Raw genomic sequence first — 22,648 nt, 5'->3', positions numbered from 1 at the left:
TGGGCCCCCACAGCTAAGAGAGGGCACTTACCCATGTAGTTCTTGATGTGGCTGATGCAGGAAGTGGGGCCAGGATGGCCAGGCCCAGCCCATCTTTCTGGGGGATGACGATGGGATCGGTGAAGCCACGCTCCTCCAGGTAGCCAAGCATGAGCTGAGTGCCGGCACAAGGACCAACCACCACATCTGCCATGCTGTGGGGGTAGTGCAGGTGAGAGGCATGGCAGAGCCAGTGCTGATGCATGAATGGCCTGCAGTGCTCCTGAGGGCAGACACTTTGCCCCTGCAAAGATGTGGTACAGAAACAGGGACAGGGTGGGTGTGACATCCAGTCTGGGGATGCTTGCTCCTGTGGACATGAGACAAACACTGACAAAACTGAAGAAAGCCATAGACGTTTCTACAATAGTGGGAGACTTCAACACTGCACTATCCTCTATAGATAAAAAAAGACAGATGACCAACAAGGAAATTGAGAACCTAAGCAAGGTGATAAATGAATTACAGCATTACATCCCAAATTACCAGGATATACATTTTTCACTAGGGCTCATAGAACACTCTCCAGGTCAGATCATATGCTGGGGCATAAAACATGCCTCCATAAATTCAAAAAGACTGAAAATATTCAAAGCACATTCACTGACCATGATGGAATGCAACTAGAAATCAATAACCACCAATCAACCAGATCTTTCACAAAAACATGGAGGTTAAACAACACACTCCTAAATGATGAGTGGGTCAAAGAAAAAACTGCAAGTGAAACAGGTAACTATCTAGAGATGAATGAAAACAAGAACACAACTCAAAACCCATGGGATGCAGTGAAGGAGGTGCTGAAAAGAAAATTTAGACCTCTAAATGCATACATCAGAAAACAAGAAAGACCTAAAACCAAAGACCTAGCTGAACAACAAAAGAGGCTAGACAATGATCAGCAAACTAACCCTAATGCAAGTAGAAGAAAAGAAATAACAAAGATTAAAGCAGAAACACATAACCTAGACTGACCATTTTGCAGGCTTGTGCAAAGTTGGCTCTAGCATACAAATTTTTGCTAAAGAATCTGCTTCAATATTGCCAGGTAAAGAATCAGTGTTATGGGCAGAGACATGAACCAGTTACCTTTCAATTATTACAGCCAATCCAGATGAACTCCCACATTTCCTTTTCCCATAGGGGTGACTGACAACAGTCCATTGCTCTCAATTCCATGTGGCCAAGCATCCAGAGGCCTCAGAACACTGCCCAATTGTCAGTACAAATAGTTAATGCATCTCCAGGTTCATGAACAGTGACCATCCATGCAGCCCTTAATTCAGGCCACTAGCTGTCTTCCATAGTTCCAGCCTCCCACCAAATGCTGTCCTTATGAAGCTGCACAGCTGCTGCTGTCCAGGTGGTGAGCTGTTCATATGCTGATCCATCAGTGTACCAAGGAACTCAGGTATACTGCCACATCTGTCAATGCTGGATACAGAAACAACCACCTTGGGAGGATCAGTTGGGAGGGGCAAATCTTGTTCTTCTACATCATAAACTGTTCTAAGATATCATGCATCTCAGCTTAAAGAGCTGTTGTTGAAAATGCTGCACTGTACCAGGTAAGCTTTCCATTTCATTAATGTGCTGAATTGTGCACTGCCAGAGTGAGGTTAATGGAAATCTCCCGTATCCACCCTTTTACGGGGGTGGCTGTTCTAAACTTCACAGGGCATTTCTGAGTCAGTCCTTCAATGTCCTGAGGCATTACAGGCAACACACTGTTGTTTTCCTAAGGAACCGTACCGGAGTTCAGTTTCTTTCCAGAGCTGAGACCAAAAGCCCATGGGAAACTGCCTTGCCTGCTGCGTTTGCCACAAGCCCCACCCAAATTCAAGATCGGTACTGACCATATCTAATTGGCAAGGCACACCTGGGTCCACCTCCCAAAATGCCTGGGCCTTGGAGATCACCTGTTTGGCTTTTTCAAAAGCAGCCTGCTGTAGAACATCCCATTCCCATGTTTCTACTTTCCTAATTAGGACATACAAGGGTTTTAGAATCTGTGCTAACTGGGGTATAAACTGTCTCCAATTACCCAACAAACCAAGTCTTACCTGACCAAACAACACTTATGTATTTGACAAAGTATCCAGGCCCTTGTAATTTGTCCCCATTTACAGCCCATCATCGGCTCTCGAGGTGGGCCATGATGGTCTTAGCTGCAGTTTCCAATTCTGCAAGACAGTTACTTGTTCAACATAAACTCATCAATATAATGAAAGACAGTGACCTCTGCTGGAGGTTTCCACATTTTAAAATCATGAGCCACCAAATCAGGGCAAATGGTGGGACTATGAAGATATCCTTGTGGCAGCATGGTAAACGTCCACTGCTGTCCTTCCCACATGAAGGAGAAGGCAGGCTGGCTGGAGGGATCTACAGAAATGCTAAAAACATAACTAGCAAGATCCAACACAAAATACAATTGGCCTGAGCACTAATATCTTGTAACAATGTAGCTGTGTTTGGTACACCTGCGAACAAAGGAGAAGTTACATGGTTCTATTCTCTATAATCAATACATATCCTCCAGGCAGCATCAGGCTTCTTCACTGGCCAGACTGGGCTATGCAATGGGATGTGAGTGGGGATTGTAATTCCCACCATTTCCAGTTCCTTAATGGTGTCAGTGATTTCTTGATGGCCCAATGGTAACTTACACTGATTCACTGCCATCGTGCATCTGGGAAAAGGTACCTTTACTGGTCACCACTTAGCATGTTGTCTTTGAACATTTTTCCTTTGTTTTGTTTTTTTAATGCAATTTGATTGAGATATACTCACACACCATATAATCCATCCAAAGAACACAATCAATGGCTAACAGTATCATTGTATAGTTGTTCATGCAGTGCCACAATCAATATTCAAACATTTTCATTACTCAAAAATAAAGGAAAAATAAACATTAAAAAGAAAAAGAACACCTAAACCATCCCATATCCCTTAAGCCCCCCCCATTTTAAAAAAATTTTTAATTTGAAATAAATTCATACTTACAGGGACAGTTGCAAAAACAATACAAAACCCATACACAGAACTCCAGCATAGCGTGACCCCCTACCCCAGTACCCCGATCCACCAGCTTTAATATCCTGTCACACCACCATTTTTCTTTCCCTCCCTCCCTCCCTACCATCCATCATCTATTGCTCTGTCTTCCGAACATATGAGAGCAAGCTGCACACATCCTTGAACAAATGATATAATTCACATATACAATTCCCATGAACAAGAGCATTCTTTTATGTAATCCCATTAAGCGCAACTAAGAAGTTTAAGAAATTCAACATTGATACAAAGCTTATATTCTGTATTTCCTTTTTTTTCTTATATCCCCACTGTGTCCCTTTGAGTCTCCTCTCCTACATCCTCAGATCCCATCCAGGCTCATCCTTAGCATTTAATTGTCATTCAATATTGAGACTGTCTTTTTCTTTCTTTTTTTTTTTTTTTTCAATTGTGGAAACATATATATGGCCTAAATCTTCCCATTCCAACCTCTTCCTAGCATTCCATTACTGGGATTAATCACATTTAGAATGTTGTAATGCTACCATCTTCCCACCATCCATTACTAGAAATTTCCCTTCACCTCAAACAGAAACCCTACATTCATTTCTTAACTCCCCATTGCCCCTTCCCCCACTTCTTGTAACACATACTTTTCATCTCTATGGTCATATTCTCTGCTAATTTCTTTGTGTTTTCTGTGGGGCTTAAATTTAACCTCTTAAATCCATAACAATCTTGTTTTCTTTGATACCAACTTAACTTCAATAGGTCACAAAAACTATGTTCCTATACTCCTCCCTTCCCCCACCTTTATATAGTTCTTGTTCAAAAATTACATATTTAACATTGAGTCCAAAACTACTGATTTGTCAACAGAGTTTGTGTATTTCATATCCTGTAGGAAATAAATAGTGGAGTTACAAATCAAAAATTATTGACTTCTATTTGTATTTCATTGTGGTCGGAGTATGTGCTTTGAATATATTCAATTTTCTTTTTTCTTCTTAAATTCATTGAGGCTTGTTTTATGTCCCAGCATATGGTCTATTCTGGAGAGAGATCCGTGATCACTAGAGAAAAATGTGTGTCCTGGTGATGTGGGATGTAATGTTCTATATATGTCTGTTAAAATTCTCTATATCTCTTTCTCCTTTCTTTGTTTCTCTGTTGGTAGGGCTCCCTTCAGAATCTGAAGTAGGGCAGGTCTTTTATTGGCAAACTCTCTCAGCATTTGTTTGTCTGTGAAAAATGTAAGCTCTCCCTCAAATTTGAAGGAGAGTTTTGCTGGATAAAGTATTCTTGGTTGGAAATTTTTCTCTCTCAGAGTTTTAAATATGTCATGCCATTGCCTTCTCACCTGCATGGTGTCTGCTCAGTAGTCACTACTTAGTCTTATGTTGCTTCCTTTGTATGTGGTGAATTGCTTTTCTCATGCTGCTTTCAGAACTTGCTCCTTCTCTTCAGTATTTGACAGCCTGATCAGAATATGTCTTGGAGTGGGTTTATTTGGATTTATTCTATTTGGGGTTCACTGGGCATTTATGCTTTGTGTATTTATATTGTGTACAAGGTTTGGGAAGTTTTCCCCAACAATTTCTTTGAATACTCTTTCTAGACCTTTAGCCTTCTCTTCCCCTTCTGGGACACCAATGAGTCTTAAGTTTGGACGTTTCATTTTATCTATCATATCCCTGAGATCGATTTTGATTTTTTCAATATTTTCCCCATTCTTTCTTTTGTTCTTTCATTTTCCATTTTGTGGGCATCGAGAACGCTGAGTCATTGTTCAACTTCCTCTAATCTTCTATTATGAGTATCCAGAGTCTTTTTAATTTGGCCAACAGTTTCTTTCATTTCCATAAGATCTTCTATTTTTTAATTTACTCTTGCAATTTCTTCTCTATGCTCTTCTAGGGTCTTCTTTATGTCCTTTCTATCCTGTGCCATGCTCTTCTTCATGTCCTTTATGTCCTGTGCCATGCTCTCGTTGTGTGATTTTATGTCTTTGATTAATTGTGTCAAGTACTGTGTCTTTTCTGATCTTTTGATTGGGGTGTTTGGGTTTCGTTCTCCATATCATCTGGTTTTATCATATGGTTGAAGATTTTCTGTTGTTTTTGGCCTCTAGGCATTTGCTTTACTTGATAGGGTTCTTCCTGGATATACAAAAAATACCGATCTCCAAACTTTCTCTAACTAGCCAGCAGATGGCATCCATGAGTCACCTATTTCCCTCAAGTCAGTTCTCCCCAACTTTATCTTTATGGTGTGTGGGGATTGATTCATGTGGGGTTCAATTGGTTCACTAAGTTTGAGTGTGTTGTTGGTGCTGTCCGCCTCGAACATGGGGCGTGTGCCTGGGTGGTTAGGGAGGCAGGGCAGCTTTGATAACCAAACCTCCCATGTGTTCCCAGAGATTTAAGGCTGTTACATGAGTCTAAGCCTTCCTTTCAGTCTTGCCACAGACTGCCTCTGCTGCTTACCCACAAGTCCTTGGTATTGGCGTAGGGAACCTGGGTTTTCCGAGCAGGTCTCATATCCCTGCCATGCTCTTCCAGGACCTCTGCTGAGGGAAGGCTGTGCCACGTCACAAGTTCACACCAGCCTCCAGGAATGCCCTGGGCCACTGGGCCGTGCAGGGGCCTTCCCAGCTTACTTTAAAGATAGTTGAATGGGGCATGTTAATTTCCCCCTTTTAGCACAGCTCCACCTTCCCAGCTGCGGGAGAATTAGCTGTGGGTGCACTAAAGGTGCCCATGGCTGATATTGTGTAGTGTGGGCAGTGCTGCGGGAAAGGCTCTCTGTCACACCGTGTTTCTTGGTGCGGCTCTCAGCTGTGGGTCCGGCCCTGGGCGGGTGCGTCCACAGGCTGCTGGGGAGATGTCTGCAAGGGGTGCAGTTTCTTTCTCCTTTTGGCTCCCCTCTGTCCCACTGTCCCTGAGACAATCAGCAGTGGGTGTGGGGAGGACTATTCCCCATGCCAGACACCGAGGCGTTGGCTACAGCCCACTCCTGCAGTGCTTCACTGTGCAGCTCTCACTGCCATATCTGTAGCTGCTCCCAGTTTTTTTGTTTTTCTTTTTAAGAACTTGTCCACCTCCAAATGCCAACCTGCGGTTCCCCACACTGCAGCACGGCTGTGGGACTTTCAGCTGGCTTACTCGTTTCAGAATGCAGACTTCCGGTTTCACCAAATGCATGCTCCCTGTGAATTTAGCAGACCTTGTCCGGCTGGTGCATTGCTGGAACTGGTGTTCTGGGTCACTTTATGGCTTTTACCTAGTATTTTTCATGGAGGTGTTTTTTTCTTGCCCTGTCTCACCTAGCTGCCATCTTAGGTTTTCATCCTCCCTCATTTTTGATATATTTTTATCATTATTTTATTACTCATCTGCCTAGACAGATGGATCCTACAGAGCTAGATGAGGTTGTAGCTTCAAAGTTGAAACCAGAGTTTGAAGTATTATTACTCATGGCTCCTGGACCTAAGACAAATAGGGTGACAGCTGTACCAGTGCTATAGCAGGTTGCTGGTTTGCTCCCTTGAGAAAATAGCAAGGACTGAGATGTGCAGGGTTCAGCAAAGTTACCAAGGGCAGAGCTGCTGATGGGATTGCTGGTCTGTCCAAACACACAAGCGGCCACAGGTGGGTTGGAGGAAGGGGTGGAATTAGCAAATATGCTACTACCTGCTGAAGTGGCTGATGTCCTTGAACCACAGGAAGTGTTGTTCAAGAAACTGAAAACTGGCTTTGCTATTCCTTGATCAGCTGCAGTATTGGTTTGAGCTCCAAAAGCAAAAGTGGCCTTTGTTGACTGTTCAGATGCCTTCTCAGATAGTTCTATCATATTGAAACCAAATGTCAACTGTTAACAACACTCATCTTTGGTTTGCTTTGAATTGCCAAAGGAAAACAGTGCCTTCCACTTTGTCTCATCTTTATCAGTTTTCATCCCATATGCAGGAGTAGCAGAAGTGATGCACTCTTGTTGTTTTTCCTGTGTCCTTCCCAAAGTGAACACTGAGGCAGGTGGCAGAGAGGCAGATCCCATATTGCCAAAAGCGAACCCTCTTTTGGCTGGAGGGATTCCTCCATTTTTACTTCTGATGTCTTACATGTGAATGGAGCCATTGAAACACTTTTGGCTTCTATGGTTCCAAAACTGAAGCTGGTCTTGTTCTCAGAGGTCACTACAGTATTAGCAACAGCTGGATCATGGTTAATAACACTTGCGCCAAAGCTAACAACTTCAAAAGTAAATTATGGAGTTTCTCTTTCCTTTCCTGCTGCCCAAGATTAGACACTGCAAAGAGAAGTGGAGCTAAACGAGCTGGATTGCTTAAGCTAGAAGAAAGTCCAAACTTCAAGGTATTATCATTCTTACTGTCTTTTTTTCATTTTTTCAGGTTTAGAATCAGAAGAAACTTGAAACCTAAAATTTCCAGTAGATTTGTAATATTCAAAACATCCATTCATGGCAACTATGGACCCAGAATCTGAATATATATATATATATATATATATATATATATATATATATATAATCACCATAGTTTAAAAATGAAACAAATTGGAAGGAATGAAGTTATTTCACAGTATCTGTTTTTCCCACTGTTTTGCTTTATTTTGTTTGGAAATGTTGGTTTTTTTGTTGTTGCTGTTTTTAGATAATTTTAAAATTTAAAAAACAAAAACAAAAACAAAGATATATATATATTATATATATATAAGATCTTTCCAAACTCTAACAGTTCCAGTACTGTACAGAAGAATGTAGTCTCCTAAAAATCATGTTCAACTGAAACTTCAAGTGTTCACTTTTCTGTGTGATACCCCCACCTTGCCCCCATTTCCTCTCTTGTACAGCCTAGCACACACAAGCATTTAAGAACCCAAGTAGCTTTCATAACATTATATTTATTGGCACTCACCACCAGTTGTTTGATTTATAATCAAATTGAGGGGGAAAAAGTAAAAGACTTATAAAAACCAAATATCAAAATGGCAGAAAAAAGTTTATGAATGTATTATCAGTGGTTACTATAAATGTAAATGGGTTAAACTCTCCAGTCAAAATGCAGAGAATGGCACAATGGATTAAAAAAAGCATGACCCAACTATATGCTGTTTACAAGAAACTCATTTTAAATGCAAAGACACAAGTAAGTTGAAAGTGAAAGGATGGCAAAATCCATACGAAGTAAACAGTAACCAAAAGAGGGCTGGGGTAGCTAACTTAGTATCAGATGAAATAGAGTTTAAGTCAAAAATTGTTACAAGGGACAAAGAAAGTCACTATATACTGATAAAGGTGTCGAGTCAAGAAAACATAACAATTATAAATATAGATACCCCTAATGGCAGAGCCCCAATATATATGAAGCAAATATAGACAAAATTGAAGGGAGACCAGACAATTTTCTATTAATAACAGGAGATTTCAATACACCTTCAATAATGGATTGAACACCTAAACAGAAGATGAATAAGGAAACAGAAGACTTGAACAATACTATAAATCAACTAGCCTTAAGAGACATCTATAGAACACTTCACCCAACAGCAGCACACACATTCTTCTCTAGTGCACATCCTGGATCAATCTTCAGGAGAGACCATATGTTAGATTACAAAACAAGTCTCACTAAACTCAAAATTTTGAAATCATATGTTTCTCTCTGACCACAATGGAATGAAGCTAGAAACCAATAACAGGAAGAACTAGAAAATCACAAATATGTGGAAATTAGACAACACACACTTAAACAACCAATGGGTCAAAGAAGGAATCACAATGGAAACTGGGAACTATATTGAGGCAAATGAAAACAAAAACAGCATGCCAAAACTTATGGCAAAGAGAAATTTATAGCTCTAAATACTTGCAATTGGAGGATCTAGAAAAAGAAGACCAAACTAAATCCAAAGCAAGCAGAGGAAGGAAATAACAAATGTACAAGAGGAGATAAATGAAACAAAGAATAAAGAAACAACAAAGAGTATCAGTGAAACCAAAGTTGGTTCTTTCAAAACATCAATAACATTAAAAAACCATTAGCTAGATTGACAACAAAAAAAGATGAAAATAACCAAAATCAGAAATGAAAGGGGGAATATTACTACCAATCCCAAAGATATAAAAAGGTTTATAGGAGGAAACTATGAACAACTGTACTCCAACATATTAGACAACCTAGATGAAATGGACAAATTCCCAGAAACATACAAACTACCTGTATTGACTTAAGAAGAAATAGACGATCTCAACACACCAATAAATAGTAAAGAGACTGAATCAATAAGAAAAAAACCTCCCAAGGAAAAGCCCAGGACTAGATGGCTTCAATGGTGAATTTCACCAAACACTTCAAGAAGAATTAACACCAATTCTGCTCCAACTCTTCCAAAAAACTGAAGAACAGAATGCTCCCTAACTTATTCTGAGGCCAATAGCATCGTAATACCAAAGCCAGATACAGATACCACAAGAAAAGAAAATTACATACCAATATCCTTTATGAACACAGACACAAAAATCTTCTACAAAATATCAAGCCAAATCCAACAGCACATCAAAAGAATTATACACCATGATCAAGTTAATAGTATAATTATACTAGTTTTTCATGAATTATAAAAAAAGTACTATATTAATGAAAAATGTTAATGGGTATACGGGAACTCAGTATTTTCTGCATGATTTTTCTATAAACCTACAACTTCTCGTAAAAAATTATAAATTTTTAAAATTATTTGGGTGAATTAAATAACAGCAATGACTTGAGTTTAAAAATTTATTATAGACTGACATAAAATATAGCTTAGCTAGAATACAAATATTAGCCACAGTCCAAAGAACACTTACGGAGCTTCCAGTTCAGAAAAGAACACTCACAATTTACTCACTATAGTGAACGAACTCAAGAGGAGTGAAAATGCAAGGATATAGTAGCTCTGAGAGAGACAACTGGTATGTTTGAATAAAGCCAAAGGACAGGGACAATATAAACTCCTAAAAAAAAACTACTGCTTATTTGCTGCTGGCCAAAAACATGAAGAAACCTAGGTTAATTTTTTTTAAGTCCATAAATCAATTTAAGAATGTTTTCTTGCCTTACTGTCATGGATGAGAAAAAACAAGAGAATGGTGTAACTATCCACATGCCTTCCAGGTAATCAGTCTTTCCCAATCTATTTTGAAGAGGGGTGCTCAAACGTATTAAACATTTACTAAGTGCCAGCTGTTGTAGCCAGGTCATCTCGTGTGACCCTCCCAAGTCTCTAGGGAAGCAAGTGATCAGTCCACTGCACACAGCTGCACAGTAAATGTGGAGCCAGCCTGGGAAGTGGGTCTGAGCCAGCCAAGGTCCAGACACTGCAGCTAAGGGGCAGAGAGAGGAAAACCTCCCAAACCCACTAGCACATCTCTGCAGAAAGCACACTGGATTTCATCATACAAAATCCCAGAAAGGAAAAGAATGGATCGTTTCAAGAAGATAAAAAGGAAGCCTCACCTAACGAGGCCAGAAAGACACAAAGAATTCTAAGTCATAAGAAGTGAAGAGTCAGAACAAGAGCAGGTTGCTACAACCCCAACTGATGCATGAGGATTCTAGGTTCAATGACTCATCTGAGGGATCTTGGGTGAGACTCTAAGATTTTTTCATTTACTGGGCCACCACCTTCTGATCCGAAAAATGGAGAACAGAAGCATAATGAGGGTATCTAGTCACTTCTAGATCCCCTCAAGAAATAAAAAGCATTAAGTACAAGAAGCATGGTTCAACGCCCACCAGAATGGCTAAAATCACAAACAGTGACAATACCAAGGGAGGATGACAATATGGAGAAACTGGAAACCTTAAACATTGCTGGTGGGAATGTAAAATGTGGCAGCCACTGTGGAAGATAGTTTGGGAGGTCCTCAGAAAGTTAACTATAGAATTACCATATGACTCAGCAATCTCACTTTTAGGTACACACCCAAAAGAAGAGCAAGCAGAGACTCAAACAGATTATTTGCACACTAAAGTTCATTGCAGCGTTACTCACAACTGTCAAAAGATGGAAGCAACCCAAGTGTACATTAACCGATGAATGGATAAACAAAATGTGGTAAACATGCACAATGAAATGAAGTTCTGATGTATAGGCCAACATGGATGACCCTTGAAGACATCATGTTGAGTGAAGAAGCCAGACACAGAAGGACAAATATTGTGTGATCTCGCTAACATGAAATAATTAGAATAAGCAAATTCTAAGTCAGAAATTAGAATATAGGTTGCCAGGGGCTGGGGTGGGAGTAGGGAATGGGGAGTTAATGCTTAAACTGTACAGTTTCTATTTGGGTTGATGGTGGCGATGGTAGCGCAACATTGCAAACATAATTAACCATACTGAATTATATTATTTGAATATGATTAAAAGGGGAAATTTCAGGTTTTATATATATTACTAGGATAAAAACTTTTAAAAAACCAAAACCAGAAAACATAGAACTGTACAAAATGAACAGTGAACCCTATTGTAAACAATGGACTATAGTTAATAGTACAGTTATAAAAACATTCTTTTATGAATTGTAACAAACGTACCACATTAATGCAAGGTGTTAATAATAGGGTGGCATATGGGAACTCTGTATTCTATGCATGATTTTTCTGTAAACTTACAACTTCTCTAAAAAAAATAAAAAATTAAATGATGCAGTCACATTGGAAAACAGGTTAGCCGTCCCTTAAAAAGTTAAATATACATTTACCATATGACTCAGCCCTTTCAGTCCTAGGTATGTATCCAAGAGAAAAGAAAATACATGTCTACACAAAGACAGTTATACCAGTGTTCCTAGACATTACTGATAAGTCAAAATCTGCAAAAAAATAAATAAAATAAAAAATAAATCCAATAATCTTTCAACTGGCAAATGGATAAGCAAAATACAGCACAGCCATTCAACAGAATGCTACTTGGCAATAAAAAGGAACAAACCACTAATACATGCAAAGACAATGATGAATCTCAAAAAAATTATGCTAAGTCAGAGAAGCCAGAGCCCAAAAACTACAAAATGTATGATTCTATTTATATGACATTTCTAGAAAAGGCAAAACCTAAAGACAGAAAGTAGATTAATGGTAGCCTGGGCTGGGGATAGGAACGGAGACTATGATGGGCACAGGGGAAAATTTGGGGTGATGGAAATGTTCTAAAACTAAACTGTGGTGCTGGTGGCACAACCATATATGAGTTTCTTAATACTCAATGAACTGTACACTTAACATGGGTTACTTTTATGGCATATAAAAATGTATAACCCAATAAAGCTGTTCCAAGAGAGAATCTGCTATCTTCTATTGACTATGTGACCACTCAGCACCCTTCACCTTTACTGCCAGGAATAAATGTTAAAGGTATTTCTCCCAACATTGAAAACTGAAGCTTGTGTGTATGTGTGTGATATTAAAGAGGAAAAACAGAAACTGTGTGATGAATAGAATCAAATTTTATTCTGTTTCTAGTCTAGCATCTCTCTTTACCGTCCAAGGTCCTCCATCACTTTCTATCTTCTTAGATGCCAAACTAATGGTGGAAAATTGCCACAGATAACAGCATGAGCTTTATGACATTTGGTTATAAATGAGGCCTTGTCTATGAAAATGCCTGAAAATAAAAACATACATTCTAAGACCATTTTTCCCATTTTACATGGTTTTCTTGCTCTGAATTATTGCACACCATTTTGGTTTTCTGTTTTTGCATAAATAAAAATCTGAATCTTCACACATTTATGGTACAGAAATTAGGCTCTAAAAAGCCAAATTTTCTTAAATTACAGAAAGATACATAAAGTGTTAAATGACTTGAATATAAATATTTATGTGATCCATTTTACCTCCTCAACAGGAAGATGAAGGGATATATGACTACTTTTTAATACTTTAAAAAAAAAAAAAGAGGTCACGCTATATCTGTGTTGCTGAAAATACATGGGATGCCTTCTGATTGACAGAACACAACATCCAAAAATCAAAAAAAAAAAAAGGGAAGCCTAAAAAGCTTTGGAACTAAAGTCACAGATAACTGATATCCCCAATTCTGCATCACTGATTTCTCACTGTGTCTGGAAACCAAATAAAAATAAGAAAATAAAAATGCAAAAGAGGAAATGAAATAAAACAGAGAGAGGGAGACTGAAATAGACTGAAAACCTTATGTATCCAAATTTACAGGTGGTCTAAACTTGCTGCAGCACTTTGATTTCACATCAGTAAGCCAAAGATAAATACTAATTTCACAGTCTGAGTAAGTGCTCATGGAAACAATCAGAACTTTGAGAACAGAAATTAGGGTGTCCTCAACTCTATAAAATAACAAAAGCTGAATGAAAAGGAACAAATATTTGTAACTTGCTATCAGACTGGACAAGACTTGCGGATGAAAACAGCCCAAAGTGATGTGACTTCCAATTCTTACAGAAATCCAAATTGCCCTGTATACCTCCTGCTCTTTTCTTGCACCTCTGATACGGGTCTCATTCAGTTCCGTTTTCTACTCTACATAGGTTTTTACGTCTTAACTATAAACACCTTGAGGACTGTTTTCTATTCATCTCTGTATTCCCCACTCCTTACTCAGGGTTTTGTATGTTGTGAGATATACAATGAATGGTTAGTAAACAAATTGTTTAAATAAACAAAGAACTTAATAAGGAATGTGTTGTATATAGAATCATAGATGGTATTACATTTCTAGCCTTGGGTTTCTAAATCATCCTTATTCATTAGTGACAGAATATCTATGTTGGATTCCAGCCTTTCTTATAATGCATGGATGAAACTATTTTAAAAATCACATATCCAAATAGACACTAACACTATTTATATGACATCAATCAAACCCCTATCTGTGCTTACAAATCAGGTAAAAGCATTAAAATGGATTTAGTTAACTCAATTACCAAATTCCACACCATAACTTCCAGTCTGCATGTGAAAAGGGCTGCTTTATCAAAACAAGGCCCAGGCATGGAAATTCTAGTCCAGGGTGGCCTTGGGTAACATGCACCACCTACTCATATCCTTGGTTTGTGCTACACTGGTTTGGATTCATTTATCACATGCAGCTTTGTAAGTGATTGTGGATATGTTGTATGTTTTACCACCCTCACGGCCAGAAATGACATCTCATGTTTCTAGGGTATTTTCTATCCGCTTCTCATGCAGGGCATTATGTACAACAAATGCAAGAAAAATGTTGGCTGATGAAACCAACTGGGTTTTCAACTCTCCTTATTATCTGAAGAATAGAGTATTTTAATTCTTATTCTGTGCATTGTTCTATGCATTCATAAATTGAGATCATGTAAACCCACAGTTTCAACTGGGAAATCGGAGTTTACTAGATAAGACAATTTCAAAAAGCACATCTGCTTTGAGCCCACCCTGGGTGGGTACAGTGAGCTCTTTTACCATACAGAGTCATCATCAATTTATTTACTGGCAGGATATAGACAAAAGACTCCGCCAAGTATCCATTTTAGATTTCTCACATATCAACTCAAATCTGTTTGCTCATCTGTAAAATGAGGCACTCTAATTTTAAGGTTCAGAACAAGAGACTTTAAAGAGCAACAAAATAGTAAACTAAATTCAAAGCACTTAATATACAATATGGTTTTCAAAACAACTGTGAACAGACAAAAAAAAGCTATCATTATTCTCATTTTACAAAGGAGGAAAATAAACCTCAAAATCCAAGTTACAGCTGAGAAAATTGACCCACAATGAGACAATCAGACATATTACAGTAAAATCATTGGAATTTAAAGGGAAAAATATGGATGTCCAGGAGAAAAGACAAAGTTCCCCTGAGGGAAAGAAATGAGCCTAGCATCAGACTTTCTGACAGCAAGACTTTAGGAAAGATGACAATGGAGTAACATATTTAAGATACTCAAATAAAGAAAACATGTACCAAAGACTTATATCCAGCTGAACTGACCTTCATGTACAATCTGAACAAACATTGATTTGCAAGAACTCAGGGTATATAGTTGTCATAAGCTCTTCCTGAGAAATATACCAGGTAACTAGCTTTAGAAAACCAAAATGACAGAAGAGACACCAATATAAGGACAGATGATGAGCATTATAGACATACATGAGGATTAAAACTAAGTGATCTTATAAAGGATATAGAAAAGTATGTACTGTCTACATGCTCTGACATCATAGAAAGAGTATGATGGGAAAATTATATGAAAAACATTAAGCTTGTTAATTTTCTTATAGATATTATCTGGAAGTAAAAGTATAATACTTTAAGTCAGATGATGGGGAAGAAAGGAGGAGGGGCAAGAAGAGGTTAATGTTAAATTTCACTATTACACACAGCAGGGAATCAATACACTAGAAACACACACACACACAAAAGGCAAAAGTGGCAAAAAAAAGTGGTATTATTTAAAAGTAACCATTAGAACAATACAAACTTTCCTAAATACCAGAAGGTGGAAAAGATGGACAAAATACATGTATATCACAAAGTCATAAGCCAGCTTAGTGGGTACAGAATGTGTTTCGGGTGATGAAAGTTTTGGTAACAGGTGGTGGTGATGGGAGTACAACACTGTGAATGTAATTAATGCCACTATATTGTACATTTAAAAATGGTTAAAATGGCAGACATTACAATATATGTGATACCACAATAAAAATAAATGAATTGAGGCCAAACACAGATTTTATCAAGTAATGTAAATGGGCTTAACTGGCTTATTAAATAAAAGGGTTTTCATGTGAAAGCAAAAGTCAAGTGACTAACTCAAGAGGCATATAATTTCAGAGTTGTGACAAATCTCAGCTCTTCCTGGCTCCCAGCTGTTTATAGAAGAGATGAAACATTACCCATAAAGCCATGAAAACTCTACCAAATCTACTTTAATGAATATCTCCATCATTAAAAATAATAATAATTAAATAAAACCCTGGACAGTCAAAAAAAAATTTTTTAAAAGCATAGCCATAGCCAAGTATGAGTTCTTAAGATAAGCAGTGTTACTTATGGGATTCTTTCATTTAATTCATTCAACAAACATTTATTGAGAGTCTGCATGCAACTGGGTCCTTTTCTAAGTGTTGGGGATATGAGGCTTGAATATCCCTTTTCCTGTGTGCAGAGACCCAGATATATCAATGAAGTGCATGCTGGCTGAGCACTTACCCTAAATGCTAGTATTGGCCTCCTAAAATAGAAGATTAATGGAATCAATGACAGGCTTAAACTGCACTGACACCACTAGGCACTACTAAAATAATGCTTCTTAGTGCCACATGATGCCAGGCACAAAACAGCAGCTCATTAAAATGCCTGGGATGGGAATGACTGCCCAATAAAGCATTCTGTCACAGGAATGTAGCTAGTGTTTCCTATAAAAGTAACTAAAAAGCCACAGAATTCTTCTCTCCCTGCCTCTTTTATCTTGCAGAACTCTTTTGCTTTATATTAAAATGGTTTTAGAGGCGGAGCAAGATGGTGGATTGGTGAGGTGTATGTTTTAGTTACTCCTCCAGGGAAGTAGGTAGAAAGCTAGGAACTGCATGGACTGGACACCGCAGAGCAATCTGACTTTGGGCATACTTCATACAACACTCATGAAAACGTGGAACTGCTGAGATCAGTGAAATCTGTAAGTTTTTGTGGCCAGGGGACCCGCGCCCCTCCCTGCCAGGCTCAGTCCCATGGGAGGAGGGGCTGTCAGGGCCAGGAAGAAGGGAGAACTGCAGTGGCAGCTCTTATCGGAAACTCATTCTACTGATCCAAACTCCAACCATAGATAGATTGAGACCAGACACCAGAGAATCTGAGAGCAGCCAGCCCAGCAGAGAGGAGATACGCATAGCAAAAAAACAGCAAGACAAACTCAAAAATAAAAGCAGAGGCTTTTTGGAGTTCTGGTGAACATAGAAAGGGGAAGGGCAGAGCTCAGGCCTGCAGGCTCATTTGCAAAACCTGTAGAAAAACTGATCTCTCTGCCCCCTGGATCTTTCCTTAATAGCCCTAATTGCTTTGTCTCTTAGCATTTCAATAATGCATTAGATCTGCCAGGAGGGCCATTTTTTTTTGTTTTTTTCATTTTCTAAAACAATTACTCTAAGAAGCCCAATAAAGAAAGCCTCAAAGACTTGCAATTTGGGTAGGTCAAGACAAGAGCAGAACTGAGAGCTCTGAGACAAAAGGCAATAATCCAGTGGCTGAGAAAATTCACTAAACACCACAACTTCCCAAGAAAAGGGGGACGTCCTCTCACAGCCATCATCCTGGTGGACAGGAAACACTCCTGCCCATCACCAGCCCCATCACCAGCCCCACAGCCCAGAGCTGCCCCAGACAACCTAATGTGACGGAAGTGCTTACAATAACACGCATACACCACAAAACTGGGCGTGGACATTAGCCTTCCCTGCACCCTCAGCTGGCTGTCCCAGAGTTGGGAAGGTGGAGCAGTGGGAATTAACAAGCCCCATTCAGACATCGTTTCAGCAGACTGGGAGCCTCCCTACACAGACCGGCAGCCCAGAACCACCCTGGGGGGATGGTACTCACCTGTGACATAGCACAGTCATCCCTCAACAGAGGACCAGGGGGTGAAAGGCCTGGAAGAGGGACCCACTTGCAAGTCTCAGGGGCCACACAGCAATACCAAGGACTTGTGGGTCAGTGGCAGAGACAAACTGTGGCAGGACTGAACTGAAGGATTAGACTATTGCAGCAGCTTTAAAACTCCAGGAACACCAGGGAGATTTGGTTGTTAGAGCTGCCCCCCTCCCTGACTGCCCAGACACATGCCCCTTATACAGGGCGGGCAACACCAACTACACACACAAGCTTGGTACACCAACTGGACCCCACAAGGCTTACTCCCCCACTCATCACAGAAGCAAAGTGGGGGAGAACTGGCTTGAGGGGAACAGGTGACTCGTGGATGCCACCTGCTGGTTAGTCACAGAAAGTGTACTCCACGAAGCTGTAGATCTCACAAATTAAAGATAAGAATTTCAATTGGTCTACAAATCCTAAAAGAACCCTACCAAGTTAAGCAAATGCCAAGAGGCCAAAAACAACAGAAAATTTTAAAGCATATGAAAAAACCAGACGATATGGATAACCCAAGCCCAAGCACCCAAATCAAAAGATCAGAAGAAATACAGTACTTAGAGCAACTAATTAAAGAACTAAAGATGAACGATGAGACCATGGCATGGGATATAACGGACATCAAGAAGAGCATGGAACAGGATATAAAGGACATGAAGAAGACCCTAGAAGAGCATAAAGAAGAGATTGCAAGACTAAATAAAAAAATAGATGATCTTATGGAAATTAAAGAAACTGCTGACCAAATTAAAAAGATTCTGGATACTCATAGTACAAGACTAGAGGAAGTTGAACAATGAATCAGTGACCTGGAAGATGACAGAATGGAAAATGAAAGCACAAAAGAAAGAATGGGGAAAAAAATTGAAAAAATCGAAATGGACCTCAGGGATATGATAGATAATATAAAACATCCAAATATAAGACTCATTGGTGTTCCAGAAGGAGAAGAAAAGGGTAAAGATCTAGGAAGAGTATTCAAAGAAATTGTTGGGGAAAACTTCCCAAGTCTTCTAAACAACATAAACACACAAATCATAAATGCCCAGCGAACTCCAAATAGAATAAATCCAAATAAACCAACTCCGAGACATATTCTGATCACACTGTCAAATACAGAAGAGAAGGAGCAAGTTCTGAAAGCAGCAAGAGAAAAGCAATTCACCACATACAAAGGAAACAGCATAAGACTAAGTAGTGACTACTCAGCAGCCACCATGGAGGCAAGAAGGCAGTGGCATGACATATTTAAAATTCTAAGCAAGAAAAATTTCCAACCAAGAATACTTTATCCAGCAAAGCTCTCCTTCAAATTTGAGGGAGAGCTTAAATTTTTCACAGACAAACAAATGCTGAGAGAATTTGCTAACAAGAGACCTGCCCTACTGGAGATACTAAAGGGAGCCCTACAGACAGAGAAACAAAGAAAGGACAGAGAGACATGGAGAAAGGTTCAGTATGAAAGAGATTCGATATCGGTACATTAAAGGATATTAATAGAGGGAGGGAAAAATATATACGACAAACATAAACCAAAGGATAAGATGGCTGATTCAAGAAATGCCTTCACAGTTATAATGTTGAATGTAAATGGATTAAACTCATCAATTAAAAGGTATAGATTTGCAGAAAGGATAAAAAAAAATGAACCATCAATATGCTGCATACAAGAGACTCATCTTAGACACAGGGACACAAAGAAATTGAAAGTGAAAGGATGGAAAAAAATAGTTCATGCCAGTTACAACCAAAACAAAGTAGGTGTAGCAATATTAATCTCAGACAAAATAGACTTTAAATGCAGGGATGTTTTGAGAGACAAAGAAGGTCACTACATACTAATAAAAGGGGCAATTCAACAAGAAGAAATAACAACCATAGATTTTTATGCACCCAATCAAGGTGCCACAAAACACATGGGAGAAACACTGGCAAAACTAAAGGAAGGAATTGATGTTTCCACAAGAATTGTGGGAGACTTCAACCCATCACTCTCTCCTATAGATAGATCAACCAAACAGAAGGCCAATAAGGAAACTGAAAACCTAAACAATCTGATAAATGAATTTGATTTAACAGACATATACAGGACATTACATCCCAAATCACCAGGATACACATACTTTTCTAGTGCTCACAGAACTTTCTCCAGAATAGATCATATGCTGGGACATAAAACAAGCCTCAATAAATTTAAAAAGATTGAAATTATTCAAAGCACATTCTCTGACCACAATGGAATACAATTAGAAGTCAATAACCATCAGAGACTTAGAAAATTCACAAATACCTGGAGGTTAAACAACACACTCCTAAACAATCAGTGGGTTAAAGAAGAAATAGCAAGAGAAATTGCTAAATATATAGAGACGAATGAAAATAAGAACACAACATATATTAAAAAAGAAGAAAGAGCCAAAATCAAAGAACTAATGGATCAACTGAAAAAGCTAGAAAATGAATAGCAAACCAATCCTAAACCAAGTAGAAGAAAAGAAATAACAAGGATTAAAGCAGAAATAAATGACATAGAGAACAAAAAACAATACAGAGGATAAATAACACCAAAAGTTTGTTCTTTGAGAAGACCAACAAGATTGACAAGCCCCTGGCTAGACCGACAAAATCAAAAAGAGAGAAGACCCATATAAACAAAATAATGAATGAAAAAGGTGACATTACTGCAGATCCCGAGGAAATTAAAATGAGGGTACTATGAACAACTGTATGGCAACAAACTGGATAATGTAGAGGAAATGGACAATTTCCTGGAAACATAAAAACAACCTAGACTGACCAGAGAAGAAACAGAAGACCTCAACCAACCAATCACAATCAAAGAGATCAGTCATCAAAAAGCTTTCCACAAATAAATGCCCAGGGCCAGATGGCTTCACAGGAGAATTCTACCAAACTTTCCAAAAAGAATTGACACCAATCTTACTTAAACTCTTTCAAAACACTGAAGAATATGGAACACTACCTAACTCATTTTATGAAGTTAACATCAATCTAATACCAAAACCAGGCAAAGATGCTACAAAAAAGGAAAACTACTGGCCAATCTCCCTAATGAATATAGATGCAAAAATCCTCAACAAAATACTTGCAAATCGAATCCAAAGACACATTAAAAAAATCATACACCATGACCAAGTGGGGTTCATTCCAGGCATGCAAGGATGGTTCAACATAAGAAAATCAATCAATGTATTACAACACATTAACAAATCAAAAGGGAAAAATCAAATGATTATCTCAATAGATGCTGAAAAAGCATTCGACAAAATCCTGCATCCCTTTTTGATAAAACGGTTTTAATCTTTCATGACATAGAAAGTTGATGGCCGCTGGCATAAGACCTGCTAAAATCAACAACAGTGTAATTATCTGCACTCTTCCAAGTGTTTTCAAAATACATTCTGGTCAGGATTGCCCTAATTAAGAAACAGGCGCTTTATGCTGGTGGTCTAGAGCTGTCAATAATATGGGTTAAAAGGAATTTTAAAATCTTTGCCCAAAGCATTTTTTCTATAGCAATTATTTGAAGTGTTTATACCTCAATCTACTTTCACAGAGGATATGATGCAGTCTCAACATCCTCCCAGTATACTGCTGACTTCTGACTCTACTTTAAAGTGACATTTAAATGAGCTGAAACATGTAAAGCACTGAGAACACTGCGTGACACATGGCAAGTGTGAGCTACTATTGTATTAATAGTACCATTCAAAGATTCTTTTTAAAAGATGTGAATAAGTGCGTGAGGCAAAGTGGATGACTGTATTTTAATTTTCCCTGCTATTCTGGTTGAAAATGGGGAGGAATTTTAGTACACGCAGAATTCTCAGAACACTTTTAGGACATTGTGGATTCTTAAAAAAATAAATCTACAGAACAAATGAAAACTTAATGGCATAAAATTAAACGGATCAGACTTCCTTCCTAAGGGTACCCAAAACACATTTTATCAGCACTGCTTCCTGGATCCAGTTTTAAAAATGGCCAAAGAAGGGGCAGGGTGGGAGTCAAGATCTTAAGAAACCCAATCTAACTTAAGACCTGGGTATAGAGAATTTAGTAAATTATGCATCTGTTTGGGATTTACAGGGGGAAAAAAGGGGGGATTGATAGGGGAAAAAAAAACAGAGACCCACAAATAAGATGGAGATACTCAATCAAGCTCCAAATATTTCAGCAATAAAATAACAAATTGCATATTAACAGCACTGTATTTACTCCTTTTGTTTGGTTTCTTTGTAATTACTTTAATAAATTACTCTGCTTTCCTCCCATCACTCAAATAGGTTGTCATCCAAACGCACAATCAGTACAGATTGGGTACAATGGTGCTCACTGATAGGGAGGGGGAATGGCTGGTGCCTCCAGAGCTGTGACTCATTAGAATCCATAAAGCTTTTCTATGGAAATCAAGTATCAATGAAACTATTGTAAGAGATTATGGCTACACAAATGCAGACCAGTTATGAATTCTCACAGGGCAACAGCACTCTCAAAAAGAGGCAAAGGCACCAATGCCTGGGAAACCACTTGATATAAGTGTTCATCAGCTGCGTAAGAGCCACTGCCTGAGCCTACCATTTTGCTAAAAGCTGGATAATTACTAGCAAGTAAAGGGATTCTTGGTTCAGCACTCCCTGAACTCATCATGTGCCACTCTGCTAGGTGTTGTGGGCTGAAGGTCCCAGACTGTCGACCCTAACAAAGTTTACATCAGCTCTTATGGGTTCAAGAAAGAAACAAGTAATTTTTACTAGTCTCAAATATTGGTTTCCAGAAAACATAAACTGAATATAAAATAGACCTCTGTCACAAAAGACAAACATAGCAATAAAGCACTTTGTTAAAAGAGTTTGAAATTCATACCTGGCTTTGTAATTTTGAATATTCCAATATTAGAA

At 38.6% G+C, this 22,648-nt stretch overlaps 1 protein-coding gene across 1 annotated transcript in view; it reads left to right on the top strand.

Moving 5' to 3' along the window:
• LOC119505250 overlaps nucleotides 1-22,648 on the top strand; it is a 64,961-nt gene that overhangs the window by 5,214 nt on the left and 37,099 nt on the right. The window contains exon 6 of the mRNA XM_037797891.1: nucleotides 61-211. Within this exon, the coding sequence (XP_037653819.1) occupies nucleotides 61-211 (151 nt within the window). The remainder of the gene's footprint in view (nucleotides 1-60; nucleotides 212-22,648) is intronic.

This window comes from Choloepus didactylus, chromosome 10 (assembly GCF_015220235.1).
Source record: "Choloepus didactylus isolate mChoDid1 chromosome 10, mChoDid1.pri, whole genome shotgun sequence".
In the NCBI taxonomy this organism is placed as follows: Eukaryota; Metazoa; Chordata; class Mammalia; order Pilosa; family Megalonychidae; genus Choloepus; species Choloepus didactylus.
The sequence above is the reverse complement of the archived record's forward strand: the minus strand, read 5'-3'. Positions and strand labels throughout refer to the sequence as shown.